The 15,950-nt window shown below is 44.9% G+C and overlaps 1 protein-coding gene across 1 annotated transcript; it reads right to left on the reverse strand.

Moving 5' to 3' along the window:
- Positions 1–1,664: 1,664 nt before the first annotated feature.
- On the reverse strand, positions 1,665–14,528 carry LOC131267698 (neurotrimin-like). The gene is made up of 7 exons (XM_058270633.1): positions 14,429–14,528; positions 4,991–5,088; positions 4,543–4,750; positions 2,585–2,743; positions 2,378–2,506; positions 2,002–2,298; positions 1,665–1,903 (listed from the first exon to the last, which is right to left on the reverse strand). The coding sequence occupies exons 1-7, from the start codon at positions 14,526–14,528 to the stop codon at positions 1,692–1,694; spliced, it is 1,203 nt and encodes a 400-aa protein (XP_058126616.1). The 3' UTR covers positions 1,665–1,691.
- Positions 14,529–15,950: the final 1,422 nt, after the last annotated feature.

The following is a 15,950-nucleotide window of genomic DNA, read 5'->3' on the forward strand; positions in this document are numbered from 1 at the left end:
GTATCGTGGAACTCTTCTGGCTAAAATTCCTCATTTGGAAATGTCTGGTCTAGTTTCCCCTCCAGATAAGAGGCTGCCACACGCACGCACACAAGCACCACATGATGGTGAAATTTCCATTTAATTAGTTGTTTGCACAAACCGTTACACCGAAGGCGGAGCGGCCTCCGTTAGCACCTCGCCGCATGTTTTTCCCCGGCCCGGCACGGAAACGGTATCGGTATCCCTAATTCCACACTTTCGCAGCGATTAGGTCACGTTTTCCATCCGGCGAAACACTACCCGTGGCATCGCAGCCGTCTGCTGGCATCCCGAGCGTTGTTTACAGATTAATCAAACCGACGTTGAGAGTGACGACTTTCGTCGCCTTCGTCGTGGTGGCGTCGTTGTGCGTCAATGGCAAGATTTTTCCACACGAAATTCGAAAGAAAAGGCTACCATAAGGTTCCCGGGCCGGGGGATGGTCGGGTTTGCGCTCGTGGGCTGGGGTGGTCTGGGAACGTGGCTTCGGGATACAGTTTACGGCTAATATGCCTTCCAACGAACCGACGATGGCGAAAATTGGATTATCAAGATTTTTCACCGATGCTTTTCCGGTGCCTTTACTTTGGGTCCGGTGGGGGAAAGGAAAAAACTAGGCGTCAAAAATGGATACGGATGGGAGCGTTGTAAACTGACAGAAAGCGGATTAAAATGGTGCTGCTGGAAGTATTCGATATTTCGGATCGAAACAAGGTAGGACAAACCACAAAAACCGAAAAACAAGGGGCTTTCGTTAAAATTGCGGTATCTCTGTTATCCTGTTTCCATGCTGTATGCCATGCTGAAGCATGGTATGGGAGACAAAGTGCAAGAATTATTTTATGGAAGAGTTCGCATCTCATAAAACATGTTAGTGAAATCAAGAAATATGTGTTGTTGCATTCAAAATGCTTTTATCTGCTATAATAGAATGAAATAATGAACTTATAGCAACATAAAAGCTTCATTTAAATCTTCTATAAGCTTCAGTGTCCCATTGCTTTCGAATAAAAATTGTTCAATGACTAAGCTTATATTGCATGAAATTTTGTTATTTTAATAATTTTCCTACGAACTATCATTGCATAAAAGAATGTCCGTTATTGCGTGCAAAACTGCTCCTGTGTTGTTTTTGTCCAAAGAAAGCTCCTGTACAATCAGCCCTGAAATCAAATCCTGTACAATCAGTTCTAAAAACAAAAGCGACGAAATTCGTACGCATGCGCATTATAATGTTGAACAACTGTTGAAGAAAAAAGCTCACAAAAAGTTACGCAGGTAAAACTCATCCTTCAAATCATTGTATGCAAGTTAGTACATGGTATATCATCCTGCATACAACTACAAATTTTAAATTTTTGTTCAAATTCTACAAAAGGGATGATACAGTTGACGACAATTTCACTTTATGTTGGTTGAGAGGAATCATTTAACTTCCAATGGAATTGTTTTTTCATTCGACAGTAATCAATCATACTCCGTGTTGTTGGGTAATGGACGTTACATTTACTTTGAATTCCTTTAATCTGCTCGTTCCACAGGGCAGAACAATTTACACTGCTGGGAAGTTACATGGTTCAAGGTAAGGTTTTAATACCGCTACATGCACATGCACCGTGCGTATCGTATAACATTTGTTGGGTTCCTACAGCTTTATGGGTTGACTCTTATCATAAGTTTAACATAGCGCCTAGCATGGCAACGACCAACAATGTCCCGCCGGACAGGACTCCTCGCAGACTGCTCAACCCGCTGGAAGCGGCCGCCGACGCGCTCAGCAGAATCTCGTTGATCTTGTTATCGGTATAGTTCTTGATGAATGTCGTCGAGCCGAGGTAGTTCGACTGCTGGATGACCTGATTTTCCACCTGCTTGGTTTTGGCTGCAAAGAGAAAGAGCGAGAGCGAAAGAAATGGTGCGTGTTGAATGTTTCATTAGGGTCTCGGTTTTGTTGGGAGTTGGTCCGCCTCGGGTACGCACAGGTTTTACGGTAGATTTTCACCGCCTCCTCGGTGGTGCCGAGGGAATTTTTGGCCACACACTTGTACACGCCGAAGTCGGCCGCCCGCTCGAGGCGGATGACGATTTTCATCGTCACCTTGAAGACGTGATCCTCCAGCGCCGAGTCGTACGTTCCGCCCTGCAGGATGATCTCGCCCTTGCCCTTCATCCAGTAGTTGATGGAGTTCGGCTGGGCCTCGCTCTGGCACTCCAGGGCCACGCGGCCACCCAGCTCGGCGTAGTACTGGCGCGCCGACACCCGCACAATCGGTTGGACTGAAAGGTCGTTAAATATCGTTAGTTAATTCCTCGAGGCAACGAGATGCCTATCGGTTCGCTCGCAGTTCTCACGCACAGTTCACTGTAACGATAATTCGCTTGCTGACCGTCGGGGGCACTCCGTTCGATGCGATGCAGTGATAGGAGCCGGTGTTGTGCCGCTGGATGTGGTAGATGTGCAGCATCGCTCCGTCGTGGCTCGTTACTATGCACGAATGATGATTAAGTTATTATTAGGAGCAGGATAGAGGGGTTGGAGGGACTGGGAATGAATAATACATACTTCCGGAGTGTTCCACGGATGTGACTGACTTTTCCCCTTCGCGCTTCCAGGTGACGGTCGGCTCGGGGACTCCGGTGGCAGCACAGGTGAGTGTCACGTTACTGCCCTCCTGGACTACCATGTCCTGGCTCGTGGGGTAATCGAGGATATCGGGTGGCACTGGGGTGGAAGTGAGGAGAGAAGTCCCAATGTCGGAACCAGTTAGAAGTTGTAAACAATTATTATTGATTTTTTATTACGACTCAAGCTGTTTCTGATTTCCTTCTGATTATTGATAATAGACCTAGAATCCTTCACCTACAGGGGGATTTTATCAACAATTCCAACAATCTTGGAACAGTCATGAAAATACACAAAATGGCTCTGAGATGAAGCTTTTAGTTTAAAAGATTATTCTCTAGATTATTTTGAGGGTTTTTTAGATTGCTTTGATTTGAATATTTCAAAACAGAAAATAAGAACAAGTGAGCATGTTCTGGAATAGATTTCAATTAAAGTGTTCACTTTCATTGGCATATGGAGTTGGGAACTAATTCCTACTGCTCCATAAACACCTGGAAGGGAAAAGTGTATCCACATCTTTAATCCCATGTTTGCGTGTTTGCAGATAGGATAATAATTTATCCAATAACTGCCTAGCAGAGAGTGTCCCTCAAGCCAACCCCAGCCTGGACCTAAAGACCTTCTCCTATTTCCACCGTACGTGGTCAGAAAACATTCGTTTCTCCAAGTGTCCATCCCAAGCCGGCTCGTTAAGTCAACACCGAGCTAGAAGTGGAGCTCATAAAAATCTCCATAAAACGTTCCCCCCGCTCCACCGTTCGGCTTTCCCCCTTTTTCCCACCCCACGGAGGGGGTGTTTAAATTTTCATCATAACCATTTACATTTGCGTAACCGTAGGACTTCGGCCTTAATTCGCCGCGGGCGAGCCCTTGGGTTGATGGAATGCCAACGCGACGAAAGTGAAAGTATTTGCACGCACTTTCGTCACTTTGAAGGTGGCCCTTGCTGAATGCTTCGCTTTTCCGAGTGAAGCCCCTAAAACACGTGCCGGTAGCGGACTTCTTAAGTTGTTTGTCAGCTGGTGGACGGCTTCCTGGGGCCCTGAAGTGGTAGGGGAGGGGGAAAAGTTTATACGCATTGTCACCGAATTGGTTACGTGGAGCTGAAGCGCGATTGCAATCGACCGGACCCGGAGTGAAGGTGATTTCGGTGCTGCAGCACTATTTCATGGAATGTACTGCCAGCCGAGGACACTATGTAAATAAACAAATAATTGTGCGTGGCACTTTCATGGTGGGGGAAAGTAAAGGGTAAAGGCTATGTGTTTCACTACCATTTTCCCTTCCCTTTGGTCGGGTCGAATGTCGCACAACGTGATTTTCTCCTTCTACTGGCGGGAAAACCCGATCGGTGGTATGAAACCTTTGCCATCTCCTGGCAGAAGTGTTCCACTTCCAAGAGCAGAAAGCAACCGGCAAATAAACTGCAGATTGGGTTGAGGCGAAAGGGGGTCGTTACGAAATACGCTCTCGATGAACTTCAAAAGACCCGGGCTACCGTTTATGGTGAGACTTGGTGGTTTTCGTGTCGGAAGACAATCGAAAGTGGTATTGGCGTCTTGGAAAAGTAGTTGGCACATATTTTAAAGCAGCGATTTTATGAAGGGTTGCTCGCTTCATGGAAATAGGAATGGATCATAGCCGCATGGTGAAATAAACATTGAATTAAACAATTTAGATGGTTTCGTGCTCATGATTGGAAATTTTCACGTGAACTTCATGTGAAAAGAAATAATCAAATCAGTGTGAACTATTTTAATATAATATTTGCCTTGTTTTTAAAAATATGATAAATTTTGTGAGTGTTCTTCAAAAGCAAAAAAGAAAACTTAAGTCGTTTTTCATGAAATTTTGGACACTTATTCTCCCTGAAAAAAAAATATAATCAGTCTTACCAACGACGTTAAGATACCCCATCTGGCTCTTCATCGGGTCCGTGTTGATCTGGCACATGTACCAACCCTTGTCCGACTCACGAATGTCCTTAATTCGAAGCTGCCAGATGCGCTGCTCGGTGTGAGTGATCGCTATCCGTTCGCTTTTCGTAATGACGAGCGTTTCGATTGTCAGAATCGTCTGCGTATCGACCCGCAACCAGGCGACCTTGAAAAAGAAGAAAGGAAATATTAAATTGAACCCTTTTCCCAGGAAGCGGGCAGCTTTTCCATTCCATTCTTCGCGTCCCAATGTTTTTCTGTGGTCGAGTGACCGTGAACCCCGTTTCCTCTCGTGAACTGTTTGCTTGCTAATTAGGCAATGGCCCCAGAGAGGCACCGCTTTCCAGTGCTCGGAAATGGAAAATCAAGCACCAAATGGAGCGCGGAACTCGGTTTGACAAATTACCTTGTATTTGTACAAATCATGCACCGTGCACGTCATCACTCCTTCGCGTCCCACCGGAACGGTTACGTTTGCGATCGGTGCACTGAATTTCGGATCGACTGCAAGCGAGGGGAGGGTCGGTATCGGGCAAGGGGTCAACCAGAAGTGGCCGGTCACATATGGGAGGGAAGAAAGATAGAGAGAAGAAAAGAAATCAGAGCGTGGAAAGTGGAAAGTTTTCCGTCAATTAAGTTATTCTCAAGCCGTTGCTCGACCCGCTTGCAAACTGTTTCCATCGTTTGTGCAATCGAATAAATCTTCACCGACGGATGGATTTCCTTCGTAACGCGTTCGGGAAAATGCTATGCTGTGGGAAGGGAAAGCGCAACATGATTATGTGACTGTTTACTTAAACGTTCATTATGAAACTTAGAACTCGGCAGCTTTGTTGGCGAAGTGATTGTTGTTCGGTTGTAAGGAGGGAAAAGTTTCGCTGCAACAAACACCGAAAGACGGCAGGGTATGATGATGTGTGTGGTTGGTGTTTGTGTAGGCAAACCCCGATCGCATGTGACGAACAGGACCCGGTAACAACTAGTTTGCGCTGCAAGTGGTGCATTTATCATAAGGCCGGTATTAGCAGCGTTTACCACCACACATTTGTGCACGTTGGAGAAGGAAAATGGTGCAGGGAAAGCAGCTCAATCGAAACTCAATAGCACATTTGCTGAACCAACAACTGAAAGCGGCTGCCTTAAGTAGGGAGGAACAAAGTTACCGAGGCGCTTTTAGTAGCCATTCCGTTTCTCTTCGCTCCGTCTGGTCACAAAGTCGAGAAGCAAACTTTTACATCGAGTTGATGATCCGTAGGAAGTAGGAAACCACCATCGAGACCACCATTTTCTTCGATTGATTTCCGGGTCCGGCTTGCGGTATTGATTTATAATTGCTGACGTACTTCTTAAGGTGGTTCTTGGGGGAGGAAAGGTACTAGAAATGACCACTCACTACAAATTTTGGTTTGATGAGTTATTTTGAAACGACCTGATAATTAGATAGAGCATGATGATTTGGCATTACTCTATAACGCAACGTCAATGTTTGCAAAGAAAATCAAACGAATAATTTGAGCTTCAAATATTACTCGCTAGTAAATAAAACCATCATTTTCAACTTACACACAGTTTACTCATATGGAATCTAGTTAGCAAAATAAACCGAAAAACGAACAACATTGAAACACATGGAAACCAGTTGATTAAATTAAAATCGAATTGCATTAACCCGATGACAGTTATTATTATGATATTTAAAATTCGTTTAATGGTTAAAATCCAGTTCCAGTTCGGTAGTGCATCAGAGCGGATGTTAGCAGTGCATAAGTTTCCTGAAAGGGTTAGCGGAAAAGTAAGGTTACGGCACGACCGCGTGGTGACGCCGAGCTGGAGCTCAGGTCAGACAAATCCTAGCTGCCGCACAGCTCGTGCTGTTTGAGTCAATCAAGCGGACCACGAGTTCTTGTGTCCTGACAACGGAAGGAATTATCCCTCCCGTGGACGGCGGGTGGACATATGGCTATTATAGCCGGTCCTAAAGGACGAGCCCCTTCATAGGAGTTCGGACAGAGTTGGTACGCCTCTGATTACGTGTAAGGGAACAAATTGTTCGACTTAGCGTAGGAGGATATACCCCGACTCGCATATCGAAAGAAGAAGAAGAATGGTTAAAATAACACAGGATTATTTATTTCATTCCCTTCTTAGTCTTTTCTCTCTTACTATTGACCATAAGGCATAGCATGTTCAAAGTTTTCCGTTCACTTCAACTTTTTCATACAAATTTACAATACGCAAAATATGAACCACTCTTTGCTAAAAAACGGCATGACTTCAAACCATTGTCACTTCATCGATCCCTCGATCACAATTAAACGTCCGCGAGACCGTGGCCGCATCCCGCTGATAAGAAACTTTTCCGACTGCTCCCAAACCACCGAAGAACGGTCACAAAACCGAAGGATTCTTTTCTTTGCCCAATTCTCAGGGAGTTTACCGCGCAAAACGGCGAACAATTGTCCGATACGCACTGCCACGCTAGGATCTTTCAGCTATTGTTCACTTTTTGCGCGAAAGGTTTCGTCTTTTTGTGTCTGGCTATCTGCTTATCCCCATTGTTATGTTCTGTTGCAGCCTGGGGACAGTTGTTACTCTATTTCTTATCCGCATTTCACACTTCCCAGGGATTGAAAGAGGTTTGTACGCTTAGCAAATCTGTTTGGATAAGATGTTCCCTTTTGGGTGACAAAAAGGTCAATTTTGTGCCGCATGGTAAAGAAGTGAGAAGGAACTCCCTTGTAACCTTTCTTTGTGTAGGGGCGAGTAAAGGTTTTCCTTGGACGAAAAAGAAAATGCTGATGAAAAAAAAAATTTGTTAGGTTTTTCATTTTTTTCTCCCTTATAAACGCTCCGGTGAAAAAAGCAGGCGGCGTTAATTTGCTCCGTTGATAATTTATCGTCACCTTATGCCGGTAGTTAGGTGCGTCAGAAAATGGGAAATTTATTGACCGGATTTCCTTTAAGTGTGGTTAATGATCTTCCCGGCGGCGCGTTTTCGGTCGCCTGAGAAAAACTACTTCTTCGCCAGACAAAACACGTTGAAATGCTTAAGAAAGTAAACATTAGCTCTCGGTGCGAGTGTATATTGTTGTGTTTGTGTGAAATTAGAATAATAAATTAGTAATGACATAATTTGTATTTGATTTCGCTTTTATTCGTCATTTGGGTCCTTGAAGCCACGGACTTTGGCGACGACGACGACAACACGGATCCTTTACCACCGTTAGGTTTGAGTTCCATTCACCATTCACAGGATAATTGCTCCACTCGAGTGGGTAACACCGGGACTTTCGTGACCCCATGGGGAACTACAAACGGGAGAAAGGAAAGACATGAAAAAACTGTCCCAAACAAACAGTCGAAAAAGGAAACTACCCAGCAAAAAGGCTTACCCCTATCGGCGGTGGTGTAAATATTTTTATTGCATGCTTGGAGCAGATTTAACACTCATTTTCTTTTCGGCAGTACCATTCCCGTCCCCGGAGTCATGCCTTTTCCTTCCGCACTCACCGTGACCATCGTGCGCCTCGGGGTGCTCCAAGGGAAAACACGGAAAATAATGACCAAAGGGATGAGAAAATTACTCATTTCCAGCCGTTAAGATTTGGCCCAAACTCGAGTTGACTTTCCGGACGGCGTGCTTTCGTACCGGCTCTGCACAATTATTTGTTTGTTTATTTATTAGCCACCAGCTTTTCCACACTATTCGGTTTTCGCAAGGGCTCGCGGGCTGTTTGACACTATTTGCCTATCGCTAGCGCGACTTGTCTGACAAATTGCTTAGCGGGTGGGAAAATTAGTTATGCCCAGAGTGCGCTCCTTTCGTTTGGTTTTCACCGAGCATTCGGTTGATGGCTGTGGTTTGTCAGCAGTTAAGCATTTCCGCCCTTTTCCCTGGGGGCGCGAATGAAATAGCAAATGAAGGAGGGTCAACTTTTTCGCTGAAAGTAGCTTCGGCAAACTTACGGGTGAAAAGCTTCTCTGTTCTTTGTTTGTTTTAACATCGCGCATGAGAAATGCTAGAGTGCAAAGTTTCCAAAGTGCAAGCGAAACACCCTGAGCGTTCGCGAAAACTTGCCCAACTTAACGTCCAGCTTGATTTTCTCCTCGAAACGTTTACGTGGTGTTTACGTCACATTAGACCTCATCATCTACTTCCGGGCTGCACTGGGAAGAAGGGAAGAACGAACCGCACTATGATGGCCATTGGGTGGTTTTTAAATATTAACCCTCATGCAGGTGAGATGGTGAGAAAATTTTGAATTATACATAATTTAACATGTTGTTAACGTAAATAAAATATCAAATGAGTATTATTTTTATTTCAAACTTCATCGATTTATTATTCTGAATGAAAATCGACTGATCCCTTGATACTGAAGGGTTAATCTTCGTCGTCACCATGTCCTTTCTCATCGTCATCGTAAAGGTAAACAGTCTCGCACACACCTCAAGACCTACAAACACCGTTTGCTGCGGGAAAACTACCCTTTCCGGAGTTCCGGTCATTCTCGGCGTTGGCGAAGGGAACTTCCGATCGTACTTAACCAAGACACGAACCTTCCACTGAAACCAAGGGTCTCCTCTTCGGTCGCGCTAGATGTTTTTATTTTCTTCCAACCGGACCTGCATGCAAAACTCTGCTGAAAATCGCTATTGACTTTCTGACCACCGTCGCATGCAGTCGCAGCTGTGCTGGGACAGTTTTTCCCTTTAAAAGTTCCGCAAAAGAAAGCGGTAGAGACCCGCTTCGTTCGGCGTTGGTAGGAAAATCAATTGCAAATTCCCATAATCACGTCTAATTTAGAAATAATAATACCTTCCCGCCGTTAATCATTGCGCCCAGACGGCGGTCAAGCAGCGGTTCGGTCGTTCGGTTCGGGTTGGCAGACGGCGTCCACCTGGATCCGGAACAGGAACTTCCGTGTCGGCACATCCGGACACCGGGACGCTCGTCGGAGTGTTTGTGGTTGTTTGTGCTTCGGCACTGGCTTGGAGGGGGTTTCTTAAGGACCCATTCAGTAACGGGTGACGATAAGAATTGATGACCTTTGCTCGAATGCGGATGATGTTGGTGACCCGTGCTAAGGTTAGTCGGAGCAATGGTTCATGTGTGTTGGTGTGACCGCCGGGCAAGGTCCTTTTCGTCGCCAAACAAACATGCATGGATGTGATCGATATTTTTTTTTATTTTTTAAACTCTCCACTTATGCCAAAATATAAGATAAGGATGTTTGTGTCGCAACGCAGATTGAAATTGGAAATTAATTATGTAGAACCTCATATCTGGCGGGTAAAAGACACGTTATCAGACACGTCACACGTTATCAGACACGTCAGACAAGTCCATGTAAAATTTTCTCGTAAACAAGGTCCCATTGCTTGGTCTCCATCGTAAACATACTCCCTCCAAAGAGTAGCGTAATGAAATTGAAATCCTTTTCTGGAAACCACCGTCGTCGGGGAACGCAAGTAATAAATCAATCTCTGAGTGGGCAAAACACGACTCGCCTTCGAAAACATAACCCCGTTCGCATCCTGGGGCCACGAAAAGCCAGTGCTACAGTGATGATTCAGTGATCAAATCCTTGTACGCCTAGCGTTTCCATCGTGCCGGAGGTAATTTTGATCAAGTAGTCAAGGACCACCGTGTCCCGGTTAAACGGGCTTCAGGGCTCGTGGATACTGAGCCGCTTCAGTGCAGGTGTAGCGACCTTTTGCATATAAAGAGAACTGCGGTAAACGTTGATCTACTATTATTATATCGAGTTAATGTAATTTTATTAGTTTTATTCATGCATGCCTTCATGCGAATCTCTGCCGACGGCCTTCGAGTGTTGAACGGACGAGTTTCCTTCGTGGCCGGAAAAGCGTCCCGCATGATTGAGGCTACATCCCTAAGACACCAAAGGCTAGTCTTGGGGCTAGCCTTTCACGTAAAGAGTTATCACTCCACCGTCGAACGTGCAAGGATGGCTCAGTCTATGATACATCCACACTCACACACAAACACACACACATCACCATGTGGAGGCATTTTGAGGCGAATAAATTATGATTCCGACAGTTTGGCCACTTTCCTTGAAACGTTCGCCCAAGCTCCAAGTTTGCTTTCTACCCACACACCCATTCCTTATTCTGCGCTGCGCTTTTCCAGACGGATTATGACGCAACGCGGTCGACGCAAAACCCCCGCTTGCCAAACGTGGGGAAAAGCTTTGGGGGGGAAGGGAGAAAATTGAGCTATAAACTGCTTCCGGATTATTAGCGTTAATTGAAGTTGTAAATTCAGGATTTTTTTGTTGTTCTGTTTCGTTTCTGTTTTATGTTTTCCTTTCCAATTGAGCTGACTTTGAGGTTTTCCTCGTGTCGGTGGTTCGCGGGAAAATCGAATCCATCACTTTGAACACCCTCCCTCGGAGCGTTTTTATATATATGTGTGTGTAAACGTGTTGGAAAGGGGTTTTACCGATTTTCGTCGTAAGAAAATGAGGGGAGGAACTGTTTCCATGCGAACGGAATTCCAGAAAAACCCCGTTCGCCCATGCGGACCAATTACATTTAATCGCTAAATCGATCGCGGCCGGAACCCGAGCCGCCCGAGTGGGTGGGTTTCTAATTAAATGGTTTATTGACTCTGGAGTGGCTTTTAATTGAGTTAAAATTCGACTGTTTGCTCACTCTTTGATCAAATCACCACGATACAGTTTGGAAAAAAGCGGTGAAGGAAATCACCAAAACGACAATCGTAGAAAGGATATCTGAGAACGTGTTTTTCCGCCCGACACCGACGTTCGTGGCTGGAAAATGTCAAATGATAACATTTACAATGAGCTAAATGGACTTGTAATGCGTTCAGGCGTGGGAATCGGGGAGGCAACGTTGCGTGGAAATGATCGTTGTAGGAAAAGTGATTGCCTTCAAAAACCTCGAATGGTAAACTGACCTTTAGCGAGTCGGTGGATGTGAGACATACTGTACTTTTTGAGTACTGAAACAGAACCAGGGCCAACAAATGTTGGAAGGGTTTGTTTTATTTTTAAACCAAATGTCGCCACGTGTAACCATTTCTTGCTTAAAAGGTTGGAGATTGTAAAAACATATCTAGATTCCTATTTTTTTATGTTGCTTGATTCTTGGTCGGCCATTGATTCGAAGATACAAGCACTTTCCGTTTCTTTTGCAGCAAACCATACCATGCTGTTTTTTTTATTCTTGTGAAGCCTACACTTTAATCGGGTCGGTAATGGAATGAAAAACACAAACAACCGACGACGGCGACGATGACATCAGGTAAGCCTCGTGTTTGCCTTGGCGGGATCCACTAAGATGCCATTAAAATGGATATCGTTGTCTTGCCCTGTTTATAATTCCTTCCCTTTCTTAAACTCCCTCAGCAACGAATCACAAAACTCACGAGCACGAGCTGACGAAACGTTGATCCCTCGATCCATTTGCTGCCGCTTAACATGACACAAATTTACATTTTTTTCCATCTCTCCCATCCTTCCGACTTTGCTTCTTTAATTGCTGGTGTTAAATGGTGTCGGTTAAAGTTAAGTCCTTTAAATATTTTTTCCCCCCTTCTGCTTGTGTTGTCTCTTCGTTTTGCCAGAATATTTGCTGTGTGTTGGATATTCTTTTTGCTTTTAAATGGGTTTTTTTACATTTCTCTGGCTAAAGGTCGTCGTGTTATGTTAATCGACTGGGTTTCAAAGGGCTTTTTGTAATGTTTAGAAGAACACAGTTCTTGATGGTTGTAGCTGATAAAGCTATAAAAATTAGAAAGTTGCATGATTTGTTTGACAGCAAGCATCGTAATTTATCAAATTAACGTAAAACCATCTCAATGGAGGAAAAATTGAAGCAATAAATAAAAACATAGTGATATGTAGTAAAAATCGTACGTAAACAAATGGTTCTACAAACCCTAGTTGACTTTGAACGTGAAAAGATGTATTTATTTAGAGCTACGCAAACATACGCTCGAAAACAAGAGGCATTTGTTTGAATCAAAGAACCGTCGCATCCGTGATTCGATTTCTCAAAATAACCCCTTTCACACCCGGAAGGCAAACGAATCGGCAAACACACAGCGTCTTGACTGTCTTCGGGGTGGAGAAGAATGTTCTTTCGCTGTTTTAATCTTTTATCTGTGAGAAGAACGTCTTGCGAAATCACGAAATCACGCATGTTTGCCCAGAGGGTGGAAATCGTATTCGCCTCATTTCCCCTTTGGATAAACACTCCAAAAATACATTGTTCAGGGGCAACGGATGCGTGCGTAGGGTTTTACGCTACGTACTGTTGAACCGGAGAGAATGTTGTTACAAAAGTATTCTTCAAAGTTCGAATCGCTTCGAAGGTCACTGAAATGATAAAGGAGCATAGCTACTGCTTTTGGAACGGGTTACTGGATTTTCTTGAACATCGTTTCGGTTTGATAGAACGCTGGTTAACGTTATCGTTAGATGGCAGCGTTGCACATAATTTCAACGCATGTGGTAAGGCTCATATCCCGCCCCGAAGCAGCATATCCTCCACTGAACTTATCAATGGCTGGTGCAGCACATCCTCCTCCCACCAAAGGCTTAGCCTTTTGTATGCCACAGTATGCCATGCCGTGGTATTAATTAAACACACCGAATAAAACTAATTATATAATTACACAACCAATTTCGCAGAAAGCTTTCGGCCTGGGGGAAGCGAAGGGCACGGGGTGCTTTGAGAAACGAGAGTTTATTGGCTAAAGTTGGCCGGGGGGACCTGTCTTCTGTTATCCCGTCGGGGCTTTTTGGGTGGCGGTTTCGAGTCGTGGTCGTGGCTGCATATGGTCGTTGCAATTCCGTGCATTCCTATCGCGCCTCGCCGTGGTTTTGCCTTCGGGAACAAAAGAGAGACATCGGGCCCGTGCGCTGGTGCTACAGGTGGTTCTCGAGATAACGTCCTTTCCTGACGCCAAGGAGTTCGGGATGCTGCTTAACATTTCCCCCATGCCACCGTTCCGTGTGCAGCCTTGTGTCGAGCCAAAACCGCAGAGAGCGTACCTTCAAGTGGTACTCGAGCAAGCGGCTTGCGAAACTGTGGCAGCTACGAGTCAAGTCAGGGGATGTTTAACACGCGTAATGTTGTGGGTTAGTTGATTCAATAACATCTTCTCCGCGTAACACTTTCCGTCGTCCGCCGGTATTTCGCCCCGGCTTCACTGATCCCGCGGTGTGTTAATTCGTTATCTCTTTACAAAAAGGTTTTCCCCCGGCTTACACGGGCTGTCGCTTCGGAAAATTGTACCGGAAATGGATAACAAAGTGCACTGGCACAATGGGTGAATAGGTGAGCCCCCGGGGGCGATGCGTGTACGATCTTAAGCAGATTGCTTTCGGGTAGGTTGATTACGTTAACTGTAACACATAGCGTTGTATTGGGTCACGCCGGAAATTATGTTGGAGAATTAACAATGAAATTGGAACAATATGTGTCGTTAAGGTGTAGGTTATGGTTTTTTATTCAAGTCACAATTGGTGAACATTAAACAGAAAAGATAATTATTATTTATTAAACAGAAAAGATAATATTTGATACAGTTCAAAAGATGCTCACTGCTCCATTATTTAACTGAAATCATTTGAAAGTGGGTGATTGCATGTTACTAAATAAAAATATTATTGTTATTACTAAATAAAAATATAAAAAAATGTATAAAATTTCACATTCGGGTACAGACTCAATTATAAAAATAGTTTCACAACAATAATTTGATAGTGTATTTACTTATTCATTTTGTCTGTTTCAAAATTGAATGGTTTTATACGGTTTTCAAAGTAGGTTAACTCAAATCACTTACTTCCTGACACATCCAGTAAAGCACAGCACGTTGAAACACCGTACAGTGCAACTACGGTAAGTTTGAAAATTAAATCCATTTTCGTTCCGTAATCCTTCATAACTGCGTTGTAAAATATATCCTTGTGCGTTGACAAATTGTGCTGCAAAACGATTGTTTTGTAGATTGTTAACCTTCGATATTTTACATGTTGTTGAAATGTTTCCTCAAATTCACTTCTACTCTCGTTTCCTTCACATTTATATTAATCTTATCAAATGAGGTTATGTCTGGTAATTATTTAAACTGTATTCGACCGTTTCCACCACGGCCCACGTTGACCGTCCGCGAGACCAATCCGAACTGCACCGAGCGTAAACAGAAACTGCTTAAGAAGTAACCAACCGACCAGGTCGGGACGCCTCGCGCAAGGGTTTCGAGAAGGAAACGCTCGCCCCACAGGGTGGTGGACGTTTTCACAGCGTGAACCTACCGTGGCTGCGAGGAAAATGTTCGAAACGCTTCGTTGCTAGGTCGCGAATCGAAGTCACCGTTGCCGTTCGTTTCCACGCTGCCGTTCGGATTCGGTTTCAGCTTCGGCACGCTTCGGCTCACCTTTTTGTGGGGTGTTTGGGTGGGGTAATTTTCCACCCTCCCTTGCGGCGCGCACTCGGCAATGGAAATCGCGTGCTTGGGAAAATCGTCCTCCCGAGCAGACGGGACGTAACGCAATGCCAAACCGACGGCGCCTCAACCGAGGTGGACGATGATGATGAAACGCACAGGAAAAATCAAACCATAATCACAGCTTTTGACACCCGGCCGGAAACGGCGGTGACGACGGTAACCGTGTAACCAGCACGAACTTATCGACAGCCGGCGCTGGCCCGACGCACCGTACGGTTTTCCCTTTCGGGCAACCGACGGATGGTGTACCCTTCTTACTCACCCCACAGGACGGGTGTTGGAAAGAACTCAGCGGGCTAACAAGTGGAGGTGGGTGATGCGAAGGCAAACGGGGGACGCCAAAGTGCGGTGTTTTGTGTCGTTTACGATTTTTCGCATGTTTACACAACAAACGAGATTCCTGGCGCGGGGTTTGGAATGCCAAAAGGGGTTGCCGACGACCGAACGGGGTGACGAATAACAGCGAATTCAAACGGACGGAGGTGATTGTGTGTGTGGGAACAAGCCGAGTGGAAGGAAGGAAAAACAATCGCACTCTTTCGCTGGTGTTTGATGGTCGCAATTCTTGAGCTGCATTTCCAGCAGGAGAGCTCGGATTCGAAGGAGGGTGGAAAAATGTAACAATTCTTCGCCAAGAAGACAAAAAACACCTCGACTGCGGTGGCTTTCTATCATTGCTCAATGAACGCGGCACGCGCTGTTTTATGCTGGTTTGAGATTTGTTTTTCCTTCTCGCTCGTCCTGCGTTTTCCCTACCATCAGCAAAAAACGTCGGCGTGCTTCCTTTCGGGTGAGAACATTTTGAACAATTATGTCTCTGTTTATTGAGAGCGTGTTTCCCTTTCCTAGAGCTGTG

This window comes from Anopheles coustani, chromosome 2 (genome assembly GCF_943734705.1).
Source record: "Anopheles coustani chromosome 2, idAnoCousDA_361_x.2, whole genome shotgun sequence".
NCBI classification, from domain to species: domain Eukaryota; kingdom Metazoa; phylum Arthropoda; class Insecta; order Diptera; family Culicidae; genus Anopheles; species Anopheles coustani.

What these genes read in the sequence shown, in the direction of transcription:
- LOC131267698 (XM_058270633.1), bottom strand. Translation starts at nt 14,528, where the DNA reads ATGAAGGATTACGGAACGAAAATGGATTTAATTTTCAAACTTACCGTA. An exon ending in ATCCGTGGAACACTCCGGAA is followed by an intron (nt 2,507 to 2,584) that starts GTATGTATTATT and finishes ATTCGTGCATAG; the next exon opens with TAACGAGCCACGACGGAGCG. An exon ending in GAAAATCTACCGTAAAACCT is followed by an intron (nt 1,904 to 2,001) that starts GTGCGTACCCGA and finishes TTCTCTTTGCAG; the next exon opens with CCAAAACCAAGCAGGTGGAA.